Raw genomic sequence first — 26327 nt, 5'->3', positions numbered from 1 at the left:
GCCTACTATGAGTATTATTGAATCTTAAATGGGAAGGACATTCTTTTTTTTGAAGGAATATATATATATTTTTTTGTGAAAATACCATACAGAGGGGTTACAATTACATGGGCAAGGTAATGAGTACATTTCTTTTTTTGTGGGGGGGAGGGGCGGTCCGGTCGTGGGGCCTGAACTCTGGGCCTGGGCGCTGTCCCTCAGCTCTTCAGCTCAAGGCTAGCACTCTACCACTTGAGCCACAGCGCCACTTCCGGCTTTTTTCTTTTTTCTTATGTGGTGCTGAGGAATCGAACCCAGGGCCTCAGGCATGCAAGGCAAGTGCTCTACCACTGAGCCACCTTCCCAGCCCCTGAGTACATTTCTTATCAAGCATTGTTGCCTCCTCCTTTGTTTCCCCTTCCCATCCCTCCCCTCCCTTGAAGGATATTCTGATACAGGCCTTCATACAGATGACCTGCAGATGAAAAAAGCCATGTATGAAAAAACAAATACAGTTTTATTCCACAGCTACAAAGTAGTCAAACTCACAGAAACAAAAGTCTAATGGTGGTTGTTAGAGCTGGGGACGGCTGGAATAGGGAGTTAGTATTTTCCTGAGTATAAAATTTCAGATTTGATCTTGGGACCCATCTCCAATAGCCATCTTCTCAGTTTTGGTGGCCTAGTTGGCTCTGCAGCAGCCTGTGATGCTCTGAGATATGTTACCAGGGTGATCCACAAGAAGGAATCACCCCAGATATCAGGAAAGCACCACATTCCCAAACCTATTTTCTCTTCAAGTTGGGGTATGGATTTGGGCCAGGGATAATAACAGTACCACTAAAACAGAGTCTACCAAGTAACTTGTCATTGTGGATGTAGCAGTTGTTTACATATTGTGACCCTCATGTGCGTCGCCTGAGATTGGCAGAGGAGAAAGCTGTAGAACCAGTGAGAATGACGATCTGAAGGATTATGGATTCTTCATCCCAACAGCTGGCTGGACTGGGCCATTTATGGAGAATTTTGGATTTTCCTCTGATGTTGAAGAAATATCCTGTTTATTAAGAGCTAAAATAGTATTCATTTACTGTCTCATGTGTGTGTGACAGAGAGCTAATAAGGGTCTGATGTGAATGGATATTCCAGCAATGTTGATCTTATCATTATACATATATGTACTGAAATATCTCACTGGACAGAATGAATATGCATAATTATTATGGAGCACTAAAACATGTGTATAAAATTAAAAACAATTTAAGTTTATTTTAAAAACAATTTTATTATTATTATTTAGATGTTGTACAGAAGGGTTATCATCTCATAAGTTAGGTGACAAGTTTATTTCTTGATTTTGGATGATGTTACCCCTTCCTTCTTTCTCTCAATCCCAGTTTCTGCCTTTCATCCTTGCCCACAAGTTACAGAGGTCATTTTCTACATAGTGTATACTGAGTAGCATGTTTGCCTTTGTTTACCTATCTTTCCTCTTTTCTGCATTGTGCCCTTTATCCCCCCAAAAGAAAAAAAAAAGCAAAAACAAACAATCCAGCCACCACCACCACCACCAACAAAAAAACCCACGTTTCCATTTCCTGAAGTTCATTTTTCCATAAATAGTATTTTAAATGTTCAGAGAAGTTACACCTTTGTGTTCTTCCCCTAAGATTATCCTCCTTTAGTCTGAAAGTTTGTGTGTGGATGCCTAAAAACAATTTAAGCTTTAAAAATGAAAAAGTTTTGGAGATAAAAGGTTAACAGTACTAGTGTATTTAATACCATGGAACCTTATACTTAATATAGTAAAACATATAATTATTCTTATAATCATTTAATTTATAATCATTTATATTTTCCTTTTGTCTTGTTTGTCTTTGGGAGAGTAAAGAGGCACAGAAATGGAGGGACAAAGGGTGAACCAATGCAGAAGTGGTACTCACTACATACTATGTTGAAAATGAACTATACAACTTGTGGAGGAGGGGAGTTGGGAGGGGAAAAAAGTGGTAGAAAAATGAGGATAGAGGCGACACTGTCCAAAAAAAAGTACTCATTACCTGATGTAACCATATCCCTTCTGCACATCACCTTTATAATGACAGTAAAATAATTTTAAAAGCATTAATTATTTTATAATTTTATATAACTGGAATATATATTGTTACTATATTAGTTGTTGTACATATTTATATATAAAATATTTAAATTTATATATAAGCATGCCTTAACATGCTTATACTACAGCGTCCATAAGAGGCCCATCAGGAGGACTGGTATTAACATTTGGGGATAACAGACTAGAGCAACGTTAATCTGAGGAGACCCGGGGATATTTCATGAAGAACATGCCAGTATGTAATTCTCTCAGATGCTTAAAATCTGTTTATCAACATCATTGCTGCTGGTAAAAACAGAACTCCCAGGAGAGCCAGACTGCCTGTGTCTCTCCTTGTCCTCCAATGCAGCTCTCTGCCTCACAGTTCCTTTCCCCCCTCCTAGAAGTCCTCGCTAGGGCCAGCGGGTGGCGAGGGCGCCGCAGTGCCTCTCCAGGACGCAGGGGGCGCCCTAGCAGAACCTCTCTTCCCTTCGTCTCGGTGACACTTTCTTCCGCTTCCCTGGTCCAGAGCTCACTGCGCCTGCGTGGACTGCTGGTCTGTGAAGAGGATGGCGGCTTCTTCAAGTGGGGAGAAGGAGAAGGAACGGCCGGGAGGCTGCTTGGGGTCGGCAGGCGGTAACAGCACGCGAGAGCGACTCTTGTCTGCACTGGAAGACCTCGAGGTCTTGTCTAGGTAATGCTGGCGTCCGGGCTGGGGTCGGTTCCTGGTCATGTTGGCTTGGTCTCGGGGGGCTCCATGGGGCGGGTCCCGAGAATGGGGACGAGGGGTTCGCAGGCCCGTGGGACTCCGAGCGACAGGTTTTCCCGGGAGGTTACATTTTAGTAACACCACGGATTCTGAAAACCCCAAACCCAGCCGTCTGGCCTTGGGGAAATCTCCAGGTTTAAGCCCCTTCGTCCACCGGTTGACAGACTGCACGGAGCCCCCCCGGGGCTGCAGCCCGGGGCGGCCGGACCCCAGCGGGGGTGGGGCGGGTTTACCCTGACTGGAGGGAGGCCGACGTGTAAAGAAATGACGGGCGAGGGGCAGGTGTGATTAAAGGGATGCTCCAGCCGCTGGCCGCTTCAGGCGCGCAGGTTCCAGACAACCTGTTTCAGTGGTAAGGCGGTCTTCTGAAGAAATGTTTGGGAAAGAATGAGTTCATCAGACTGGTAGATGGCGCCGAATGTGCAAACGCTTGGAACTGTGAGCACGCCGGACTCGCTGGAATGGAAAGTTGTTCGGGATGGCTGGAGTTTGGTAGAGATAGATGAGTCTCAATACTCTCTAAATTCTTAACATTGATATTCTTATACTCCTAATATCCAGTTATTAATATTCTCCATGTTGCCAACTGTTATGATAGTCTAATGTCCTAGTAGTAACTTGGATGTTAACATTCTTTTGTATTGTCCGATTTTGTTCTTGTAGTTTGTGCTGGCACTGGCGCTTGAACTCAGGGTGTGGGCACTGTCTTTCAGCTTTTCACGGAAGGGTGATGCTCTACCACGTTAGCAACAGCTCTACTTCCAGCTTTTTGGTATCTGAGACGCTTACCTCCAATAACTCCGTTCCTCAAGTCTCAGCCTCCTGAGTAGCTAGAAGTACTTGTGTGAGCCCGTGGCACCGGGCAGAATTACCTTTTTTATTCTCGTTGATTGGTTGTGGGTCTTGAACTCAAGGCCTGGACATTGTTCCTGAGCTCTTTTGCTCAAGGCTAGCACCCAACCACAACACTATTTCCAGTTTTCTGGTGGTTAATTGGAATAAAGAATCTCCAATTTCGTACATCGGCTAGCTTTGAACCCCAATCTTCATATGTCATCCTCCTGAGTAGCTAGAATTACAGGTGTGAGAATTACCATTTTGGGTCCGGTCATGGGGCTGAACTCTGGGCCTGGGCACTGTCCCTCAGCTCTTCAGCTCAAGGCTAGTGCTCTACCACTTGACACAGTGCCATTTCCCGCTTTTTTCTTTTTGCTTATGTGGTGCTGAGGAATCGAACCCAGGGCCTCATGCATGCAAGGCAAGCGCTCTACCACTGAGCCACCTTCCCAGCCCCGAGAATTACCATTTTGAAAGGCACTTTATGTCACTTTTCTTCTATTAACAATACTTGGTAGGTTCTTGTTACCTGATAAGATGAAGTTCAAGTTCCTTAGCTTAGTGTGAAGCAAGGCTGTTCTCCTGGTACAAACTAAACTGTTACTTTCATTTGCTGCCACACCCCTCTATCTTTCTACCTTTCCCTCTTCCCTTTCCAAGTACAGTCATACAGATGGACCATGTATGCAATAGTGCTCAATTAAGAATGTAATGTAGGACCCTGTGACCTTTTAGCTATGGTGTACATTCTAGTGCCATGCATTACATACCTATTTGTAGTGGTGCTGATAGTTATAGAAAAGTATGGCACATACAACTATGTATAGTATATAATATTTGATAACAAATTAAATTGTTACTAGCTATGTATTTACTATATTTGTATCATTATTTTAGAACGTACAGTTTTCCTCAAGTATTCTTGTTATTTTTACTAATCAGGACAGGCTAAACTTCCAACTGGATTAAGACTGTGCCTGTGTCCCCAGATCTAGTTCTTTCCTGCCAATAAAATCAGATATAATGTATTATTTCATCCCTCCCTTCCTTCCTTCCTTCCTTTGTTCCATCCTTCCTTCCTTCCGTCCCCCCTCTCTCTCTCTCTTTCTTTCTTTCTTTCTCAGTTGTGGGACTTGAACTCTGGCCTGGATGCTGTCTCTCAACTCTTCAGCTCAAGGCTAGCACTCTACCATTTGAGCCTTAGCGCCACTTCTGGTTTTCTGAGTGGTTTATGGGAGATAAGAGTCTCATGAACTTTTCCTGCCCGGACTAGCTTTGAACTGTGATCCTCAGATCTCAGCCTCCTGAGTAGCTAGGATTACAGGCATGAGCCACCGGCACCTGTCTATTTCATCATTTTGTGTCAGCATATAATGGTTCTGACGTTATATGATCTTTATTGACCTTAAGAAAAATGGCTAGTGTAGTACTATAGTGTAGTAACTTGAGTAGCTTGTAATAATCAGTGCTTTAGACTTGTCTAAAGAATGTATAACCAATGCAGGGAAATTTCATGGTTACTACTTGCTGTTAAATGAATTGTAAAGTCAAAAAACCCCAAAAAACAAAAAACCCTATGCCATTTTACACTGGCAGCGGCTCCACACATCTCATGTTTACTTGTGGCTCTGGATTGCTTCTAATTGACTGGTTGCTCTATATCCTCTAGGTTTGCAAAAGTATAGTTTATGAATTCCAACAACTAGATTGCTTGATGATACATTCTTCAGACTGTATCATCTGTCCTGTCCTGTCCTGAAGCTAGGCATTACTATACTTTCATACTAAAGCTAGTTATACTTTCTTATCTTCAAGCCATTCTTATTCCTATTCCATGATGATGAACGAATTGTTCATCCCCCAGAATCCACTTCAAATATCACCATTTCTGTAGTTGGCTTTCTTTAGCACCTTTAGAATCTTATATATTGTGGGAAATTTTTGCTTTTCTATAGGCATTTTGCACTGGGATTTGAATTCAATGTCTTGCACTTATGAGGCAGGCGCTCTACTTCTGAGCCATGCCTCTAGCACTTCTTTAACTATAAATTTTGTTCCTGCCTGCAAACAGGCCTGGCCTGAGATCTGCATATTTTAAGCTTCATATTGGCTGAGATATCAGATGCACATCACAATGTCCAGCTCCTTCCTTTGAGATAGAATCTTAATCTTACAGATTTTTCTGCCCAAGCTGGCTTGGAACTGTGATCCTCCCTATCTCAGCCTCCTAACTATTAGTATGAGCCTCAGGTGCCTGGATATCTGTTGTGTTTTAAATTACTTATGATCAGTATGTTATGTTTGCTGTTAGTTTAGTCCTTGAGTACAGTATTACTAAAGTTACTAGGTCAGCATGATATTGAATGATTTAGGAATCTGAAAGTAGAATATAAGTGTATTATGAGTTTAATCCACTAAAACCAGATTAGACTCAAATACTGCCTGATGACAAATAGGACATGAGGAAAAACTAAGCATGTGGAATTTTCAGTGGTTAGTACAGTAAACAAGCAACTTAGGCACAAGATATCTGCCTTACTATAGTATAGTATGTCTGTGTACATATTTGTGGAAATACCATTTCCTTTGTCTTTGCTGTATTTATAGTTTTTGGTGGAGAACTTGTTAGCTCCCTTATTTCTTTAATCCCTTATTTCTTTAATGAATGCCTTAACTTTTCAGCTATTCTGGAAGAATTTTCATCTGAAGGTTAAATATACTACATGTATGGCTTCTAATGTCTTTGCTAAGGAATCTTGATGGTGCAGTTGAATGTGAAATTTGTCTAGTGAATGTGTTCTTTCTTGTTTATTTTGCCCTTCCATGTGGTATATGAATGGTAGATTTTTCTGTAAATATGAAGATGTGATGTCCCCTTGTAGGAAGTGGCTGCTGTCTTTTGTTTTGAGTCTTGTCTTTTCACCAGTATGCTCTTCAGCCATATGTACATTCTCTGTTGAGGTGCTGAGTTTTCTTTTGCTTTCTGTGAAAGAAGCTGTAGTTCTGTTCTTTCTCCATGAGTGCCAGAAAGACTGCTTTCTCATTAATTTCTTTACTGTATCTATTGACAAGTTGATGTTAGACTTCTTGAGGCATATTGCAGTCTGTATTTAGAACCATTACCTTGGAGGTTTTGTTTTTCTTTGATTTTTAAGTGACTTATCTGCTACATTATTTTATTTGTTTATCACTAAAGACTGACAGTGGGTAGTGTTCCTCTTTTATGATCCTGGAAAAGGTTGTTTGGTGGGAGAGGACAACATGACCCCTAAGGGTTTGCCACCTGTGGGTCATTAGAACATTTCTTTCATCAGAATGAAGGGGCTCCAGTCCTGAGACTTGGAGCAGCACCAAGACTTAGAAACTTCTTCCCCATACTCCTGTATGAAAGGTATGGCTTTCTATGAATGTATATTCCCAGATTTTCTCCCACCACATTCCTTTCCAAACTCTACCACCCCTTCTGTAACCTAGGTTTGCTTTGACCAGAATGACTTATCTTTATGTTTGAAGAAAGATTGATCTGACATGCTATTTTCATACACTGTCATTCTCTAAAATACACGCTTAAGCCTGTCTATGCTTTTCCCATTTCTGTCACTAAATTTTAGAGGCTAGAGCCTAATCAAAGCCATGGAATATTGCCTTTTTCCAGGAATATTACGAAGAACAACTGACTTGTTTTCTATAGGCCACCTGATAATCAGTTCATGAAATAGTGCAGCAGTTGTTTGAAAGTGTAAATCAGTTCATGTAATTTCTTTGTTTCTCATTGTACTTAAGATGAAAATATATTAGAACTAATCTTTTCTGTGACTTCAAGGCCTTGTTACATTTTTCTCACTTCTCTTTCTTTGGTGCTTACTGTGCTCTGGCTATCAACCCATGTTTGGGCCAAATAATTGGTTGTGTGTTCTGCCCTTATCTTAGCCTCCCAGATCCAATGGCTGGCTTCTCTTGTACAATTTGTGCCTTACCTCAAAAGACAGCCTGGTGCCAGTGGCTTACGCCTGTAATCCTAGCTACTCAGGAGGCTGAGATCTGAGGATTGCAGTTCAAAGCCAGCCCAGGCAGAAAAGTCCCCGTGAGACTCTTATCTCCAATTAACTACTCCAAAACCAGAAAATGGCACCATGTCTCAAGTGGTAGAGGTTCAGGGACAGCACCCAGGCCCTGGGTTCAAGCCCTACAAAACCCTACAACCAACCAACCAACACACACACACACACACACACACACACACACACAAAACCCTACAACCAACACACACACACACACAAAACCCTACAACCAACACACACACACACACACACACACACACACACACACACACACACACACACACACGCCTTCCCTGATCACTCACTTTAAGTAGCCAGTCACTGGCAGTTTCTATGGTGAAGCTCTGCTTTGTTTTCTCAGCCTTTTCTCTCTGATTTTATTTCTTCTTGTCTCCTGTATTAGAATTTAAATACTATTGTTCATTTTTATAATTTAAGTATAAAGTACCTTGCACATATAGGTACTCAATAAATATTTGAGGATTGAGTGAATGTAGACTTTGTATTTCCATGTCCACCTTTTTCATTAACTCATTTCATACACAGTGGCAGAGGAAAGTAGTAGTAGAGAGGTTTCAGTTCAGTTCAATTAGCTCCATTCAGAAAATGATATTGAGCTAGCAGGAAGAAAGGTGGAGATATTAAAGTAAGAGAAACCTTGCAATCAGCATGAAGATGCAAACTAGGCCTAGCTAGAGTAGTATCACATAGTGGTAAACCTGTCCTCTCAAGTAATTTTTGCAGTGCTGGGGGTTAGGGCCTAGATTCTTGTGCATGCTTTGCATGTACTCCTCCACTGGGCTACATTCTCCAGCTTTTGAAATAATCTTTCAAAAATCCCACATTTTCTTGATTATATTTCTTAATCAAAAATTTCTAACAATGCTAATTCCCATGTGGAAAAACTGGTATATTTATTACATATACATTCTAGGAAGGTGGAATTTCACAGTCTTTCTTAGATGACAAAGATTTCACTAGTTCAAGTGGAGACTCTTCAGTTGTGTTGCCTTATCTAAAACATAAAAATGTATGTTTATTCATCAGTCTTTTCATATAAGACAGGAGTCAGGAGATTTTTCTAAAAGGTCAGATGGTGTCTGTCTCTCTTTAAAAAAAAATAACTACAGTTTTTTGGGGGACAACTGAAATAGCCATTGGTATAGCTAAATTACAGGGCAGGGTAGCCAGTCCTGTGCTGGATTTGACCTGCAGATTTTCTTGTGTAGATCACTCAGTGCATTGGCTGCATTTTCTTGAAGGGTTTCTTTGAGGTGAGATGAGAACTCTCATCCAGCAGTCTCAGGGCAGACTTTCCCAAGCTCTTCTGACATCTCCCTGATACTTTACGATTGTCTTTTGCAAATGTCTATTGTCTTTCTAAGCATTCAACTTGGGTTTTTACAGAAACAACTCTTTCTGTTTACATACAGCATTGGTATTTATATAATTATGGTATTTGTATAAATATGGTACTAAGTGAAACTTATGTGAGTAAATTTGGTAAATGCAACTGAATCTTGGTGCAAATGCAGTACAGCTGGTGAGAGCCAGCCATGCCATGAGGACCATGAGCCTGCAGTCATCTAGTCAGAGAGCAGTTAATAAAGCTGCTGTTGTGTGGATGGTTCAAACTTGCAGTGCTAGCTACTCAGGAGACTGAGATTTATAGAATCTAAGTTTGAAACCAGACTAGGCAGCAAATTCTGCAAGATCTATCTCCTATCAGCAAAATGTCATACTGAAGACATGCCTTAAGTAGAGTGCCAGCCATGCCCTGGGTGGGGAGAGGTAAAGTTCCTCTTGTATTTATTTTACCAAGGATTTTGTTTGTTGCTCTTTTTCTTTTAGGGAACTTATAGAAATGCTGGCTATTTCAAGAAACCAAAAGTTGTTACAGCAGGGAGAAGAAAACCAGGTCAGTAGCTTCTTTTTAAATTTAAACATGATAGAAATGTTAATTCCTACAAGGTTTCTTATATTTTTCCGAGAGAGCTAGAAACTTTTAAACTGAGATTTTCTTTTTCTTTTTTTTGTCGGTCACGGGCCCTGAACTCTGGGCCTGGGCACTGTCCCTCAACTCTTCAGCTCAAGGCTAGAACTCTACCACTTAAGCCAAAGCTCTACTCTGGCTTTTTCTGCTTATGTGGTGCTGAGGAATCTAACCCAGGGCCTCATGCATGCAAAGCAAGCACTCTACCACCGAGCCACCTTCCTAGCCTTTTTTGTTTTTGAGGCAGACTCTAGCTCTATATCCCAGGCGGGGTCCCTCTGCCTCCACTTTCAAGCTGAGTCCTTTATTGTAGGCTATGTCGCTGTAATTTATTTTGGAAATGACTGGAAATGAAGCATGTAACTGTAGAGCATATTTTATGAATATTGATTTACAGGTTGTCTTTATTTTATTTATATTTTCCTATGTTCCAGTTCTACAGTAAATAAATCTTTTTCTGATTTAAGACTTTTTGGCCATACTCGAAGTTGAACTCAGGGCCTCATGCTTTCTAGGCAGGCGCTAGAAAATGGGCCTGTATCCTCACTACTTGAGCTAGATCCCCAGACTTTTTGTTTTTGTAATAGGGTCTCATGTTTTTATCTGCAGCTAGCTCCAGATCCTGGTGTAACAGGTTTATGCTACCACACCTGGCTTACTGATTGAGATGGGTATCTAACTTTTTGGCCTGGCTGTTCTCAAATTATGATCCTCATGATGTCTGCCTTCTAAGTAGCTGGAATTATAGGCATGAGCCACTGCCTTGCTGATTGAGAAATTTTTTTCCTTTCCCCAGAACTATGGTTTGAACTCAAGGCCTATAGTTTCCTGGCTTACTTGCTCAGCTGGTGCTCATCCACTTGGGCCATGCCGCCAGCATATTAAATGGATATTATTTTGGAGATAGAGTCTTGGAAACTTTTTTGCCTGAGCTGGTCTCAAACTGCAATCTTCGGGATCTCAGCCTCCTGAATACCTAAGATTATAGGCACAGCCCACTGTTGCTCAGCAGATCTATCTATCTTTATTGATTATCAGTAAATATTAATTATTTTAATAAATCTCTTGATTTATTAAATTATGCCGCCTAAATAGATCTGGATCCTGGACTCAAGATCTTTGTACCTCCTTTAAATAGATTCAGTAATGACTATGCTTTAGTTAGTTGCTTAATATAGTTCTTTATATAAACTTGTATGGGATTTCACTGATGATGAATTTAGATGAGGCCTGAAAGTATGGAAAGGGGCTAACTTTAGGAGTATAGTATTAGCAGTTGTTTTTGTTTGTTTGTTTTTGTCGGTTGTGGGGCTTGAACTTGGCCTGGGTGTATCCCTGAGCTCTTCAGCTCAAGGCAAGTGCTCTACTCTACCATTTGAACCATAGCACCACTTCTGGTTTTCTGGTGGTTTATTGGAGATAAGAGTCTCATAGACTTTGCTGCCCGGGCTGGTTTTGAACCGCCCTCTTCAGATCTCAGCCTCCTGAGTAGCTAAGATTACAGGTATGAGCCACCGGCCCCCAGATGTGTTAGCAGTTTTGTTTTTTTTTAAAAAAAAAACAAACTAAAGATAAATATTTTAATGACATCTAGTCTCAGATACTCTATTAATAAATACCTGTGAGTACTTAATAATAATAATAGGAGGCTATCCTAGACGTACAGTAAGTAAAATGCAAGGCATAGGTTTGTTTCCTATGTACTTGTTTACTTGTTTACTATGAATCAGGCACATGGAGATCATTCAGACATTCTCTTGAATAATCAGCACAAACCTTTCCTATACTTTTTTTTTAGCAATAGCAATTCTTTAGATTAATTCCCTAGTGTATAGATTCCTGTGTTACTTTATTGAAACTGTTAAATATTATGTAAGGATGTATCAGTTTGAAATTTTCTAGCCACCATTTGGTTTTGGTTTGTTTATATTAGTTTACGTTAGTTATACAGGTGATGATTTCATTGTTACCTTTTCCACATGTTTACAACACATCTCAATCAGTCTCACCCCCTCTTATCAATTTTCCTTCCCCCTTTCTCAAAACAGTTTCAACAGGTTTTATTTTTCTGTTTTCATAGCTGTAAGTCCATTTGGACAGTATTCAGCCTCCTTACACCTCCTTGTTAGCCCAACCACCATTTGTTTTGAGTATTTGAGTTTCATATAGAATCTTAGAGTTAAGATAGATCTTAACATCTTGCAAGATTGAACTCCAGAGTAAACAAATGAGCTAGAGGCTAATGGTAAGCAGAATTAGAACTTGGATCTATGAGTTTAGTTGTTTGAGTAATTTTTTTCTCTGCTGAATAATAATAAAATGTGTATTATTCTCTGATAGTATACAGATTAGATGAACAGTATAAAGTATATTTTCTCTTTTCTCTTTTTCTCCTTCCTTTTTTCCCTTCCTTTCTTAAAATATTCTTAAACACAGGAACAGAGGTTGTAGCCCAGCTGATCAGTCCTCTGATGTATCTTAAATACTGTAAAGATGAAGTGAACTTAATGTCAAAAGGAACTCGAAGAATCTTGCCTATAGATTTTAGTCTTCTATGACTTAAAAAAAGTAATTTAAAAAATTTATTATGGATTGTCATAGCCATTTCTTTTCTAAAGTATTTTTCATAGCACAATGAAGGAAGAATGTTTTATTTCATTTTTATTATCTTTAAATAGTTGTACAAAGTGATACCACTCAGAAAATCAGTTTATAAGTATAATGCATCTTGACTGATGTCATCATTTTCTTCCATCCCTCCCAATGCAACCTCTCCTCTCTATTTTCCTGGGTTCTACCTTAATATTTTAGTGGGTGATGATGATAATAACAACCTTTGCTGAACTCTTCCTATGTGTATTTGGTCTATATTATATCATATCATAATCATATATCACCCAGGGTGATAGATACTATTCATGTTTCTCTTTTCCTAAGGAGAAAACAGGTTGAGAGAGACTAGTAACTTCTGTAGCACTCTTCTAGCAAATGAAGGACTTGAGACTGAGCCCTGGATTTTTTTTTTCTTCATTTAACCTTTGTATTTTTTCCCCATATCTTTATACTACATATTTTTTCCCCCAAATCTATTTTCAGGCCATTTTTATTCAAAATAATACTGTGCATCAAATCACAGATTTAGTGTTTAAATTTTTCTGTTATATGTTAGTACAAATGTGTAACTAGAAAAGTCCTTGGTTTCACCTAAAATTACATTGTGTACTGAAACTTAGGAATACTTCAGTACCTTATGTTTTTAAGGACAAACTTGTAAATTCTATCTTCTTGATTATCTTAGCACACATGGTATCATAATCCCATATAACCTGAATTAATAAACTTGGCCATTTTGGCATGTTGTGACTTTTTTTTGGGGGGGTGGTAGTTCCGGTTGCGGGGCCTGAACTCTGGGCTTGGGTGCTGTCCCTCAGCTCTTCAGCTCAAGGCTAGCGCTTTACCACTTGAGCCACAGTACCACTTCCAGCTTTTTTCTTTTTGCTTATGTGGTGCTGAGGAATCAAACCCAGGGCCTCATGCATGCAAGGCAAGCACTCTACCACTGAGCCACCTTCCCAGCCCATGTTGTGACTTTTAAAAGACTAATTTCATTTTGTTTTACATGAAAGAACAGAAAAAGTAGAAAACCTTGATAGCAGCTCTGTGTCCTAAAATAATAATAGGTGGGTTGTTATTAGGATAACATTTTGAAGGTATTAAAATTTTACAGCCTAGCCAATTCAGGTATGGATTCTGTGTCTCATTGGAAAGTAGTCTTAGTCAACTGTTATGTTGTAGGTTCTGGAGTTGTTAATTCATCGAGATGGAGAATTTCAAGAACTTATGAAATTGGCTCTTAATCAGGGAAAGATCCATCATGAAATGCAAGTTTTAGAGAAAGAAGTAGAAAAGAGAGACAGTGATATTCAACAACTACAAAAACAGCTAAAGGAAGCAGAACAAATACTGGTAAGTTGATAATCGTTCTTAAGGTGGAAAAAAATGTTCATGATACATTAATAAATCTATGTCAATAGTTTAAAGGGTCAAAAACTTGACTTTTAAGTCTAGAGTTGACATGTTGTCAGTGGTTAATTGAAAGACAATCTAAAATTTCAGTTTGCAAAATAATTCAAAATAAGTAGAAAGTTTGTGTTACTTTTATAATTTAAGTAGCATTTACTTTAATTTCAATCTAAAACAGGGTTTTAAAGTTCAATCTTTAAATAGTTGTAGCATCAAGTGAACATGTCAATTTATGTGTCCAATGAATCTTGATCAAGATTTAGGTATGTGTCAAGGACCAATTCTAGGTTTCCAGCTGTTGTTCTTGGCTTACTATATTTAGGAAGCAATTTATTTGCTGTTAGCAGTTATTTCACTAAATACTAACTAATATAATTGTCATTCTATGTTATTACAGAAATAGCTAAGCTCAGTTTTCATTTGAACTAGATGTTGTTGGCATCTTTACTCCTGTTGAATCACTACAAATATATTCCAAAATAGATTCCAATAACTAGGAGCCTGAGAAATTCAGGATGACTACAGGCTCCTTCCTGAAAGAACAACCCCAAGTAATTGCTTTTTTAAAAAAATATACCTAATCTGTTTTTCCCTGTGAAAGTAACATTTGCTTACCAAAAGTAATTTTAAAAATATGGAAAAAGCAGAAAGAAGGAAAAATGCTTTTGCTTTTTCATGGTTTGTATGGTGCTACCATTTACAGTTCAGTTAGTCTAAACTAACAGTTAAGTCTGTTCTCTTTTAGGCTAAGGTATTTTGTTTTTGTTTTTTCCCCCTTTGGCCTGTCCTGGGTCTTGAACTCAGGGCCTGTACACTGTCCTTGAGTTTTGTGCCCAAGGCTAGCACTCTATCATTTGAGCCACAGCTCTACTTCTGGTTTTTGTGGTTAATTGAAGATAAGTGTCTCACAGACATTCTTGGTTGGGGTTGGCTTCAAACTGTGATAATCAGATTTCACCTTTGTGACTACTGGGATTACAGTTTAGCGCTATTGACACTCAGCTCAGGTATATTGTTTAACTTATTATAATTAATAGACTTTCAGTTACAATGTAATTGTTTCCTGGTTGCTTTGTTTTCCAGGTTTGTGTTATGAATAATATTTTGATGACTAGACTTGGAGACATATCTTTTCTTCTATGTTTTGGATTATATTCTTTAATATTTCCAAAAAATGTAATTACTGAATTAAAGATGATGACCAAAAGAATTGTAAGAATGAATGTTACGATTAACAGCAGCTAACAGTGACTGAGTGCTTAATCATCAGGCCCTATGCTTTGCATATTACATGCATTATCTCAGTCTTAATAACAATTTATATCATGTCAGTGCTCCAATCCAGATGATGAAATCAAGACTTTCATTGAATAATTAACTTGCCTCAATAGATAAAAAAAGATAGAAATTAGATATCTCTGACTTCATATTCTAGCCACAGAGGTAGCTTTATGTTGATCTTTAATGTAGCTTGATGGACAGATGGATTGCTTTCCTGATAGCAACTGTTAAGCATTATAGATATGTACAAATGAATAAGGTCAATCTGAGAATGTTTCTTGTAAACCAGAAGAAAAAAAAATTCTATCCTAGGAGATACAGTTCACTGGTAGAGTACTTTTCTAACTTATGCAAAGACATGGGTCTGATCGCCAGCTCTGAAACAAAACAAAAATGTGAGAAGGGGTAGTGGGGGGGGGGGGGCAGGGTTGAGATAGTTTCTCTGTGTAGCCAAGTTGGCATTGAAATTGTGATCCTCTTGCCCCAGCCACACTTAGTTTTAGAAAGACATTTTTTTTTAATGTTTAGGATATGTGTTTAGAACATTTAGAAGATATATTTAGGTATTTTAGAGTAGAATACTTTCGAGTGGTACATGGTCTGGATCTCTTTTTCGTATTTATGATAAATGACCTAAACAAACTAGTCTCCCTAGTTTATTTTTTTCACAACAATTTATGAATGGAGACTGATTTGTTAATATTACATTCTTTCATTAAATATAACTGTACATAAATGACATCAAGTAGTATTTTAGGACATTGCAAATAAATTTTAGTGATGTCCAAGTTTTGTAAATTAGTTCCTATGGATAAGAGATCTGGTGAGTTAATATAGTATCATGCATGATATAATCAAAGCTAAATCACATTTCTTTTTTCTTAATGTTGTTTTAATTAGGCAACAGCTGTTTACCAAGCAAAAGAAAAACTTAAGTCAATAGAAAAAGCAAGAAAAGGTTAGTACTATGGGAAGACTGGATGACCAATACTCAAGAACTTCAAGAATCTTAAGAGAATATTACTTGTAATCATTAGCTGCTGTTGAAAAGATGTCCAGCAAATTTTCATTGTAAATTTTCATTCTTGTTTTAGGCATCCTTAGGGTATAAGGATCTCATCTGTTCACAGGCTAAAAGCAAAAATAATAAAGGTGATTTACGGCTATGGAATCAGATCTGTAAATAAAGACAGTGGTTTATGAAACAGGAAGAAGGAAAAGTGGGATTTGAATTGGAGCTTGAAGGCTAGCACAGAGAGAATGAAAAGAAATATGCATTGGACAGCTCATTCCAGCTCATGTCAGAGCTAGAAATAGCTTTGCAAATAATCATATTTAGTGGTACAGAGACTCAGGTTGCCTTCTACACTGCCTTCTGTTTTCAAAAGGTTTACCTTAAGGATCTTGTAGGATTCTTTAATTCACATGTTAAATACAGAATTGTAATTAAAAGTTTGATAGCATGTCTAATGATTTGTAGATTGATTTATATTTAATCATCTCAGATTTATTGTCTGCTTTTCCTCTATTCTGTGTCTCTGGGAGCTTATACTGTTTGGTTATTTCATATGAAAAAGCAGTACCCGGGGCTGGGAAGGTGGCTCAGTGGTAGAGCGCTTGCCTTGCATGCATGAGGCCCTGGGTTCAATTCCTCAGCACCACATAAGCAAAAAGAAAAAAGCCGGAAGTGGTGCTGTGGCTCAAGTGGTAGAGCACTAGCCTTGAGCTGAAGAGCTGACAGACAGCACCCAGGCCCAGAGTTCAGGCCCCACAACCAGACCCCCTCCTCCTCCCCCCCAAAAAAAAGAAAAAGAAAAAGCAGTACCCTTTGAGAAATGGTAGACTGGTGTTCAGTAACAGGAAACAATCTCCAGGAAAGGTGGCTGACTGTCTGAAATCTAGACCATGGTTTTGTTTTGTTTTTAGTTCTGAAAAATGTTACATACACCATTGCTCTATGTTATATTAAAACCAGTCTCAAGTTTATAGAATGAAAAATGAATTCTTACTTCTCAGAGGTACCTACTATTAATGTTTAGTATATGTCCTTCAGGATTCTTTTCTAGATCTGAGAATATATGATAAAGTGCAAATAAAGTATGCACATGTATTAAAACCAGAATTCATGTGGGACTGTGTATATTCAGCAACTCCTCTTTGCACTTGCCGCTCTACTGAGAGAGAATATATTGTACATACCTTTTCACTTGGTTCTGTTCAGAGCCCGAAACCTTGTTAATTACAGAGGGCAGGATGAATTGACTTCCAACCTCCTAGCTTGGCCATCATTGGTACATGAAACACTGTTTGCTATAGTGTACCTGTGCTCACTGGTGCTTTGAAAAGAGTAATGGTATTTGATGATAGTTAATAATTGAGATTATTGAGCATTATGTTCTCTCAACTTTGTTTCTGTGTAGCAATTGAATTATGAGGGGGGCAGGCAAGGATGGTCTTTGGGCTTGAACTCAGGGCCTGGGTGCTGTCCCTTTGTGTTCAAGGTTAGCACTCTACCAGTTGAGCCACAGCAACATTTCTGCTTTTTCAGAGTAGTTTATTGGAGATAAGAGTCACAGATTTTCCTGCTTGAGTTAGTTTCAAACTATGATTTTCAAATCTCAGCCTCCTGTAGCTAGGATTACAGCCTATCAGCTGATTTTGAGTGGGTGTCTTGCTCTTTAATTTGAAAATATAATCTAGTTTTATAATATATTTAGATATGGTTATGGAAGATAGGTGGCTGAGATTATCCTATTTTTCCTGATAATTTAAAATTGTGATGTGTCATTTATAATGTAGGTGCTTCAGAATTTGGATGTTTGCTAAACAGTTACATTGTTCCCTTAACTCTCTCAGGTGCTATCTCCTCTGAAGAAATAATTAAATATGCACATAGAATCAGTGCAAGCAATGCTGTATGTGCCCCACTGACCTGGGTTCCAGGTAAAAACACTTTTCTTTTATACAAGATAACTGTGGTTTTGAAAGTCTTCAAGTATTTGTCTATAAAAAGAGATTTAAACATAGAATGTTTATTTTTAGAAAAGTAATCCAATGGTAAAGGTATATGTATATAATACTTGCATATATTATACACACATGTCATAGATTTTGTAGGTTTGATTTCTTATCATGTCATTAGTACTGGAAACTATGGTTCTTTCCTTTTAAAAATGTTACTGAGGTTTTTTTTTTTATTGTGAAAATACTGTACAGAAGAGTTACAATTACATAGGCAAGATAATGAGTATATTTCTTATCAAGCATTGTAGCCTCCTCCTTTGTGTTACTGAGTTTTGAAAATATATATTAATATGTGATACTTCCAGGACAATAGTTTTATATACTTTAAAATCATACTGGGAAAAGGCGGCAGCAGCAGAGACAACTCTGGGCTTTGCATCTCAGGGTATGTTGGCTGTTTTGGCTGCTTAGGCCTGGTCTGTCAAGATGGTTGGTTGGGATTCTTGGCACCATTTTCTATTTTCATGATGTTAGTGCCCTTTTTCTTGGTCCCCAGAAGAGGCAGTGTGTAAATATCACTGTTTTTACTGTGGATACTGATGAATTACCAGTTAAGGAGCATGCTTAAATTTTTATTCACCAAATGAGAAATAGGATTTACAGTGCTGTCAGCATATCTGTATTCACCAAAGATTCATGGTGACTTCTGTTTGTAATGGAACTTGGAACATAGTCCCTTCACAATAGTACTTTTGAACTCTTCATCCCGTGAACTTGGTTCTGGATCCTGGAACAACATGCTGAAACTGGGTAATAAATTTACTAATGAACTAAATGTCTATCCAAAGATCACAGTGACAATGTGATCTGCCATGTAGAGTCCTGCCTCCCATTGGTTTTACTCTGAAATCATAAAGTTCTAATAGAAGACTAGGTGGGTATTGTCATAGCAACAACCATCAAGAGAAGTCCTTTATGTGGAAACCTGAGGAAGTGTAACAGATGATTTCTGAAGAGGAGGGAAAGGTTCTGAAGGGTCTACCTTGTCCTGGAGAGAAGGACAACAAGGAAAAGAAGAGGAAAGAGAGAAGTACCAAAGGATATTGGAGCTATGTAAAGAAAGTGGTTATGGAAAACTCTGTTGCTCCTGTAATGTTGCATCATCATGGTTTTCAAAGAATTCATATGGATACATAAAGATCAAAACCAAAGTGGAAAAGCAGAATCATGGAGTCTGAATAACTCAACAGTATAGAGCTGTTGAAGCAAGGACCTCTTTGACTAGTGAGAAGTGCCCAAAAGGTTAAGTTTCACATAGAGAAAAGATGGAGTCAGAATTGAAAGTGAACCCTGGGCCATTTGAAGCAGTGGTTTGCTGATTCAGGAAGAAAATTTAAGTAGTTGAGACAAAGGAAAATAATTTCCCAGACAAGACAGGGATAGAAGCATGGACGATCTCTCTGAACTTACAGAGAACATGGAAAAAGAAATCAGTGATGCTCTAGGCCATGGCCCACAGGATGAGATTCTAAGTAGTGCGTTCAAGTTACAGATTACTCGAGGAGATATCCAGACCTTACAGGATGGTCACTGGCTCAATGATGAAGTCATTAATTTCTACATAAATCTTCTAGTAGAAAGAAGTAAAAAGCGAGGCTATCCAATACTTCATGCATTCAGTACTTTGTTCTATCCTAAATTAATGTCTGGTGGTTACCAAGCAGTGAAAAGATGGACCAAAAGGGTAAATCTCTTTGAACAAGAACTTATTCTCGTGCCCATTCATCAGGAGGTGCATTGGAGCCTGGTAGTAATGGACTTAAGAAAAAAGTGTCTTAAATATCTGGATTCTTTGGGACAACAGGGTCAGAACATCTGTGAAATTCTTCTTCAGTATTTACAGGATGAAAGTAAGACTAAAAGAAATACTGAACTGAATCTTTTAGAGTGGACCCACTACTGTATGCAGCCACATGAGATTCCTCAGCAGTGGAATGGGAGTGACTGTGGGATATTTACATGTAAATATGCAGATTATATTTCTCAGGACAAGCCTATCACATTTACTCAGCACCAGATGCCTCTCTTCCGGAAGAAGATGGTGTGGGAGATCCTTCATCAGCAACTGTTGTGACACTGCTCCACTGGAGCCAAATTTCTCTGGCTCCTGGTGCTTCTCTCACATATGTTTCCACATATGTTTGCATTATAGGTTAAAAAGACCCTGCATTGTTTCTGATCTTACAGGTGTGTCTGCATGGTAGTTCTGACTGTGAGGCTGTGTTTGGTCAGCCCTGCACTGTCAGCCCAAAAAGAACAATGCTAATTAATAGGGATTTTACTTTTTGTTTTGTTGTTTTTTAGTTTAGTTTTTGTGCTGGTACTGGGGCTTGAACTCAAGGACTGTCCCTGAACTTCTCTGCACAATGCCAGCACTTTTATCACTTGAGCCATAGCTCTACTCCTGGCTTTTTGGTGGTTAATTGGAGATGGCTCATATGTGTAATCCTTGCTACTCAGGAGGCTGAGATTTGAGGGCTGTGTTCAGAAGCCAGCCCGAGCAAGAAAGACTCCTATCTCTAATAAACGTCTAAGAAAAATCTGGAAGTGGTGCTGTGGCTCAAGTGGTAGAATACTAGCCTTGAACACAAAGAGGCATAGGGACAGAGCTGTTCAGGGACAGAGCATAGGCCCCGAGTTTAAGCCCCAGACTGGCAAAAAAAAAATCTCATTAGCTTTCCTGCTTGGGTTTTGAACTGTAGTCCTCAGATCTCAGACTCCTGAGTAGTCAGAATTACAGATGTGAGTTACCAGTACACAGCAGGGTTTTTGTTTTAAAGATTGTTTTTCTTTTCTATAAATATAAGAACTACTGGATTTATTCTACAAATTGTTTTTTTTGTGTGTGTTTCTTTATGTGTATTCATGTGCTAGAACAAAAAGGTTGCAAGACCCTATCTCAGTCAACAATTTGAAAGTGGTGGTCTCGCTTGTAATTCCAGGTGTGAGGATCATAGTGAGAGGCTAGCCCTGTGCAAAAAGTATAGTACCCACTGGGCACTGATGACTCATGCCTGTAATCCTAGCTACTTAAGAGGCTGAGATTTTAGGATTGAGGGTCAAAACAGCCTAAACAGGGAAGCCTGTGAGACTCTTCAATTAACCAGCCAAAAGCTGGAAATGGTGTTGAAACTGATTCAAGTGGTAGAATGCCAGCCTTGAGCAGAAAAGCTAAAGGACAGTGCTCAGGCCCTAAGTTCAAGCCCCAGTATTGGTGCACATACAACACACACACGCGCACACACACACACACACACACACACACACACACACACACACACACACGAAAATTCAGGATTCTAAAAAAAATAAAGCAAAAAGAGGACTAAAGGGTAGCGGCATAACTTTAGTAGAGTGCCTGCCTAGCAAGTTCAAACCCTATTACTACCAAAAGAAAAAAAGAAGTAAAAATGTAGTTTGAGTTTTTGAATGAAACATGATAAATCAGTACTCAAAGGATGGCACTCATTGATGGTTTTTATATTTTGTTTTAACTATGTTTGAATTGAAAACATTCTTTAGGAGATCCACGAAGACCATACCCAACTGATTTAGAAATGAGAAGTGGATTATTGGGTCAGATGAACAATCCTTCCACTAATGGTGTAAATGGTCATCTCCCAGGGGACGCCCTTGCAGCGGGCAGACTGCCAGGTAACATTAGCCTCAGGAATGTTTTCTGAGATGACCCTGATGAGTGAGCTGGCTGCAAGTGTTTTGAGATTCCAAACCAAACTGGTGTGGTGGGCTTCAGTAGCTAGGTTATCTTCCAGTTACCCTGCTTCTTCGCTTACTCCATTTAGACTTTCCTAGATAAAAGTTACAGAATTAGACTAAACTGCTTTTCCTTCCCTTAACTGTTAAAATTCTGCCATCTTGGGCTGGGAAGGTGGCTCAGTGTTAGAGTGCTTGCCTGGCATGCATGAGGCCCTGAATTCCATTCCTCAGCACCACATAAACAGAAAGAAAAAAAAAAGCCGGAAATGGTGCTGTGGCTCTAGTGGTAGAGTACTAGCCTTGAAGAAGAGCTAGTACTAGCTGAAGAAGAGCTGAGGGACAGTGCCCAGGCCCAGAATTCAGGCCCCATGACCGACAAAAAAAAATCTGCCATCTTCCTCAGGCATTGGGCCTTTCCCTTTTCTCTTATTTTTCCTAACATTGTGTTTTTGCAGTTGTTAATTTAAGCATGCTATAAAAATAGAATAATAAACATATTTGTAAAGTAGAAAAAGACATAACAAAGGAAAAAGATACCTTTTTGGGAGCAGTCAAGTTAACTACCTTTAGCCTGTCATTTCTGTAAGCTACCTATAGTACAGACTTTTTTTTTTTTTTTGGGGGGGGTGGTCTGGTCGTGGGGCCTGAACTCTGGGCCTGGGCACTGTCCCTCAGCTCTTCAGCTCAAGGCTAGCGCTCTACCACTTGAGCCACAGCGCCACTTCCGGCTTTTTTCTTTTTTCTTATGTGGTGCTGAGGAATCGAACCCAGGGCCTTAAGCATGTAAGGCAAGCGCTCTACCATTGAGTCACCTTCCCAGCCCTAGTACAGACTTTTGAACTCACTGAAAATTTTATTTCCCTTTTGATAGTCATCTTTCTCACTGCAGTCATTACTGGATTGTTTGCCAGTCACAATCCCACTAGGAGACAAACCACACTGATAATTTAAACAGGGAAGTTGAAAGAATTCCTAACTAGTAATTACTTAGTAATTATTATTACTAATGAAGGATTAGGAGAACCCCCTTTTTTTTCTCTCAAGTACAGATATAAACAATATAGGTTGCTGCTAATATACTTAGGACCAAAGTACCAACCCATAGAAAGGACTAAAAGAGTCCTCCACGTGCTGTCCCAAAGTTAACATTAAATTAGGGCACTTCCCTGGAGAGAGAGTAGAGCAGAAATTAGATAAACTGTCAGAAGCCAGCACTGACCAGCAAGAAATTATTGCTGGGGTTCAGAGAAGCTTAATGGGAACCCACACTATGGGATTCTGGTAAAACCTAAGAAGCCACATTCAGGGGTGCAGCTGAAAGTTGCTGAGGAGTAAACATCACTTGACCTGTACTCCAGCCATGCCCCACAGGAATAAAGGAAAAATGACAGTTGAGGAAGTGAAGCTTGATTTACAGAATCCATCTAGCATCTTCTATTGACAAAGCCTGAGATAGCAGCAGCTGGCCCAGGAAAAAAGAAATTAGGCAGGATAGATTGAGGTTGACTAGCACATTGACTGGCACACTCTTTCTCTTCTCTTTTTCTTTTCTTTTCTCTTCCTCCTTTCTTTCCTTCCTTTCTCTTCCTCCTTTCTTTCCTTTCTTTCTTCCTTTCTTTCTTTCTTCTTTTCTTTCTTTCTTCCTTCCTTCCTTTCTTTCTTTCTTCCTTTCTTTCTTTCTGATAGTTTAACTCTCTTCTTTTCTCCTTCCTTCCTTCCTTCCTTTTCTTCCTTTTTTTTTTCTTTCTTTTTTTTTGTCGGTCATGGGGCTTGAACTCGGCCTGGGTGCTGTCCCTATACTCTTCAGCTCAAGGTGAGCGCTCTACCTCTTGAGCCACAGCGCCACTTCCGGTTTTCTAGTGGCTTATTGGAGATCAGAGTCTCACAAACTTTTCTACCTGGGCTGGCTTTGAACCATGATCCTCAGATCTCAGCCTCCTGAGTAGCTAGGATTACAGGCATGAGCCACTGGTGCCCAGCTTTTCTTTCTTTTGCTTGTTCTGGGGCTTGAACTCAGCCCTGGGTGCTGTCCCTAAGCATTTTTGTTTGTTTTTTGTCAGTTGTTGGGCTTGAACTTTGGACCTGGGCACTGTCCCTCAGCTCTTCAGCTCAAGGCTAGTGCTCTACCACTTGAGCCACAGTGACACTTCTGGCCTTTTCTGTTTATATGGTGCTGAGGAATTGAACCCAGGGCATTATGCATGTAAAGCAAGCGCTCTACCACTGAGACACCTTCCCAGCCCCCCTAAGCATTTTTGCTCATGGCTAGTACTCTGCCATGTGAACTACAGCTGCACTTCTGTCTTTTTTGTGGTTAATTGGAGATAATAGTCTCTCAGACTTTCCTACTTAGACTACCAGTATGAGCCACAAGTACTGAGCATAACTTAACTCGTTTGATTCTCTTCAAATCTGACTTCTTCCTCTTCATCTTAAACTATATTTGCTTTGCTCTTTACCTTCTCTTCAGTCTTGGTGTGATTTGGGACTTTTTTGGTAAGATATTTCTGACACACACATTGCCAGTCAACAATTCTAATGATTCTTTTTCTTTCTTTTTTTTTTTTTTCTTTTTATATTGGTTCTGGGACTCGAACTCAGGGCCTGAGCTGCTTTTTGCTCAAGGCTACCTCTACTTCTGGCTTTTTTTATTCATTGGAGACAAAGTCTCTACCCATACTCCTTCCTGGCCTGGCTTCAAACTGCTATCCTCAGATTTCAGCGTCCTGAATAGCTAGGAATCATGCCCAGCATGATTCATTTTTTAATAGATTTCTTCTCTTTTTTAAGATTATTCAAATCTATCCTAATACTTAAACTGTATTATATTATTACTTGTTTATAATATATGACCTAATTATGTATTGTTCTTAAATTGTGGTGGTGGTGGTGGTGTGGGGGTGGAGGTGGTGGTGGTGGTGGTGGGTAGGGGGGTGGGTGGGTGTGGGTGGGTGTTGTGCTAGTCCTAAGGCTTTAAACTCAGGGCCTGGATGCTGTCCCCGAGTTTTTTTGCTCAAGGCTAGCATTCTACCACATGACTCACAGCTCCACTTCCAGTTTGGTTGGTTTCTAATTAGAGATAAGAGTTTCATGAACTTTCTTACTCAGATTGGCTATGAATGAGATCTTCATATCTCAGCCTCCTGAGAAGTTAGGATTACCGGCATGAACCACCAGCACCCAGCTTATGTGTGTGTGATTTTAAGATAGGTGCCTAGTTACTAAAACATTATACTTTTCTTGGATCACTTTAATTTGATCTGCCTTAGTTTGGCCAAACATATATTTTAATTCTAACTTTACACTTAATTCAGTAACTCAGTGGCTGGGGATATATTTGGTGGTATAGTATATATATTTAGCATACATGAATGAAGCCTTGGGTTGGTTCAGTGTCCAGAAACACACTCACACTCTAAATATTTGCATAAAGAGTAATCGATAGGTAGATTAGTACCAATAGAACTGTTCTTATACATTCTTCTCTCTTTTCTCCAGATGTTCTTGCTCCGCAATATCCATGGCAGTCAAACGACATGTCAATGAACATGTTACCACCAAATCACAGCAATGACTTTTTGTTGGAACCTCCTGGACATAATAAGGAAAATGAAGATGACGTAGAGGTTATGTCAACTGACTCCTCAAGCAGTAGTAGTGACTCTGATTAAAAAACTTGTGAGATTGCACATAGAATTGAATACTCTAGGATTTTCTTAATAATGGGGAAATATAAACTGAACACTCCTAAGTGTAGCCACATAGATTGTACATCCTAATTAAAATAAAAATGGGTTTTGTTTTCAAACCCCAACCTGATTTTAGTTCTAATTTAGGCAAATGTTTGGAACTAGTCAAGCTTTACTGTTGAGAAGATTGTTGAGCAGTTCTGTGCTGGTCTGCCCAGCTCCCTCCATTGGAAGCATGTGGTAGGGAGGTGACCCATGCACATGTGTCACTAACCAGCATCCAGGAATTATTTAGAAAAGCATTTTATAAAACTGGTGGATTACTGAATATTCAGAGTTCAGAGTACAAACTCATGTTTCTCAGCTCTGCTACATTTTTTGTATTATTTGTAATTATTGTTTTTTTATAAATAAAATTGTTTATACTTTGTTTTTTAATTTAAACATTTTAGTGGAGGTAGAAAAATTATTATTTTAAGTTCAATAGAATTTCCAAATACTTACCTAGGATTCTGCAGTGGGAATGTGCTTGATTTTTGGAATACATTTGACCCAGTAATCCCAACTAGCAAGTTTCTCACTCCTATTCTTAGAAGAAATAAAATATTTATTAACAATTAAAATTTTTACTATAGTCACGTCTTCTTTCAAGAATAAGTTGTGTGAAAGGTGTTAAAAAATCTTGCCCTTACCCTCCCTATTCTCTAATTTTTTCTTTTTTTTTCAGTCATGGGTCTTAAACTCTGGGCCTGGGCACTATCCCTCAGCTCTTCAGCTCAAGGCTAGCGCTCTACCACTTGAGCCACAGCACCACTTCTGGTTTTCTGGTGGTTAATTGATGATAAGAGTCTCACGG

At 39.1% G+C, this 26327-nt stretch overlaps 1 protein-coding gene and 1 pseudogene across 1 annotated transcript; both read left to right on the top strand.

The window, feature by feature from the left end:
* The first annotated feature begins 2611 nt into the window (after window positions 1–2611).
* On the top strand, window positions 2612–26094 carry Med4 (mediator complex subunit 4). Its single transcript, XM_042685813.1, has 7 exons — window positions 2612–2771; window positions 9596–9662; window positions 13533–13703; window positions 15942–15999; window positions 17898–17984; window positions 21588–21719; window positions 25281–26094. Exons 1-7 carry the CDS (start codon window positions 2647–2649, stop codon window positions 25451–25453), a joined length of 813 nt encoding a protein of 270 aa, XP_042541747.1. The 5' UTR covers window positions 2612–2646; the 3' UTR covers window positions 25454–26094.
* Window positions 18702–19243, top strand: LOC122112854 (annotated as a pseudogene).
* Window positions 26095–26327: the final 233 nt, after the last annotated feature.

Source organism: Dipodomys spectabilis, unplaced genomic scaffold (assembly GCF_019054845.1).
Source record: "Dipodomys spectabilis isolate Male_0828 unplaced genomic scaffold, ASM1905484v1 ptg000095l, whole genome shotgun sequence".
NCBI classification, from domain to species: domain Eukaryota; kingdom Metazoa; phylum Chordata; class Mammalia; order Rodentia; family Heteromyidae; genus Dipodomys; species Dipodomys spectabilis.
This window is presented reverse-complemented; position numbering and strand designations above follow the sequence as displayed.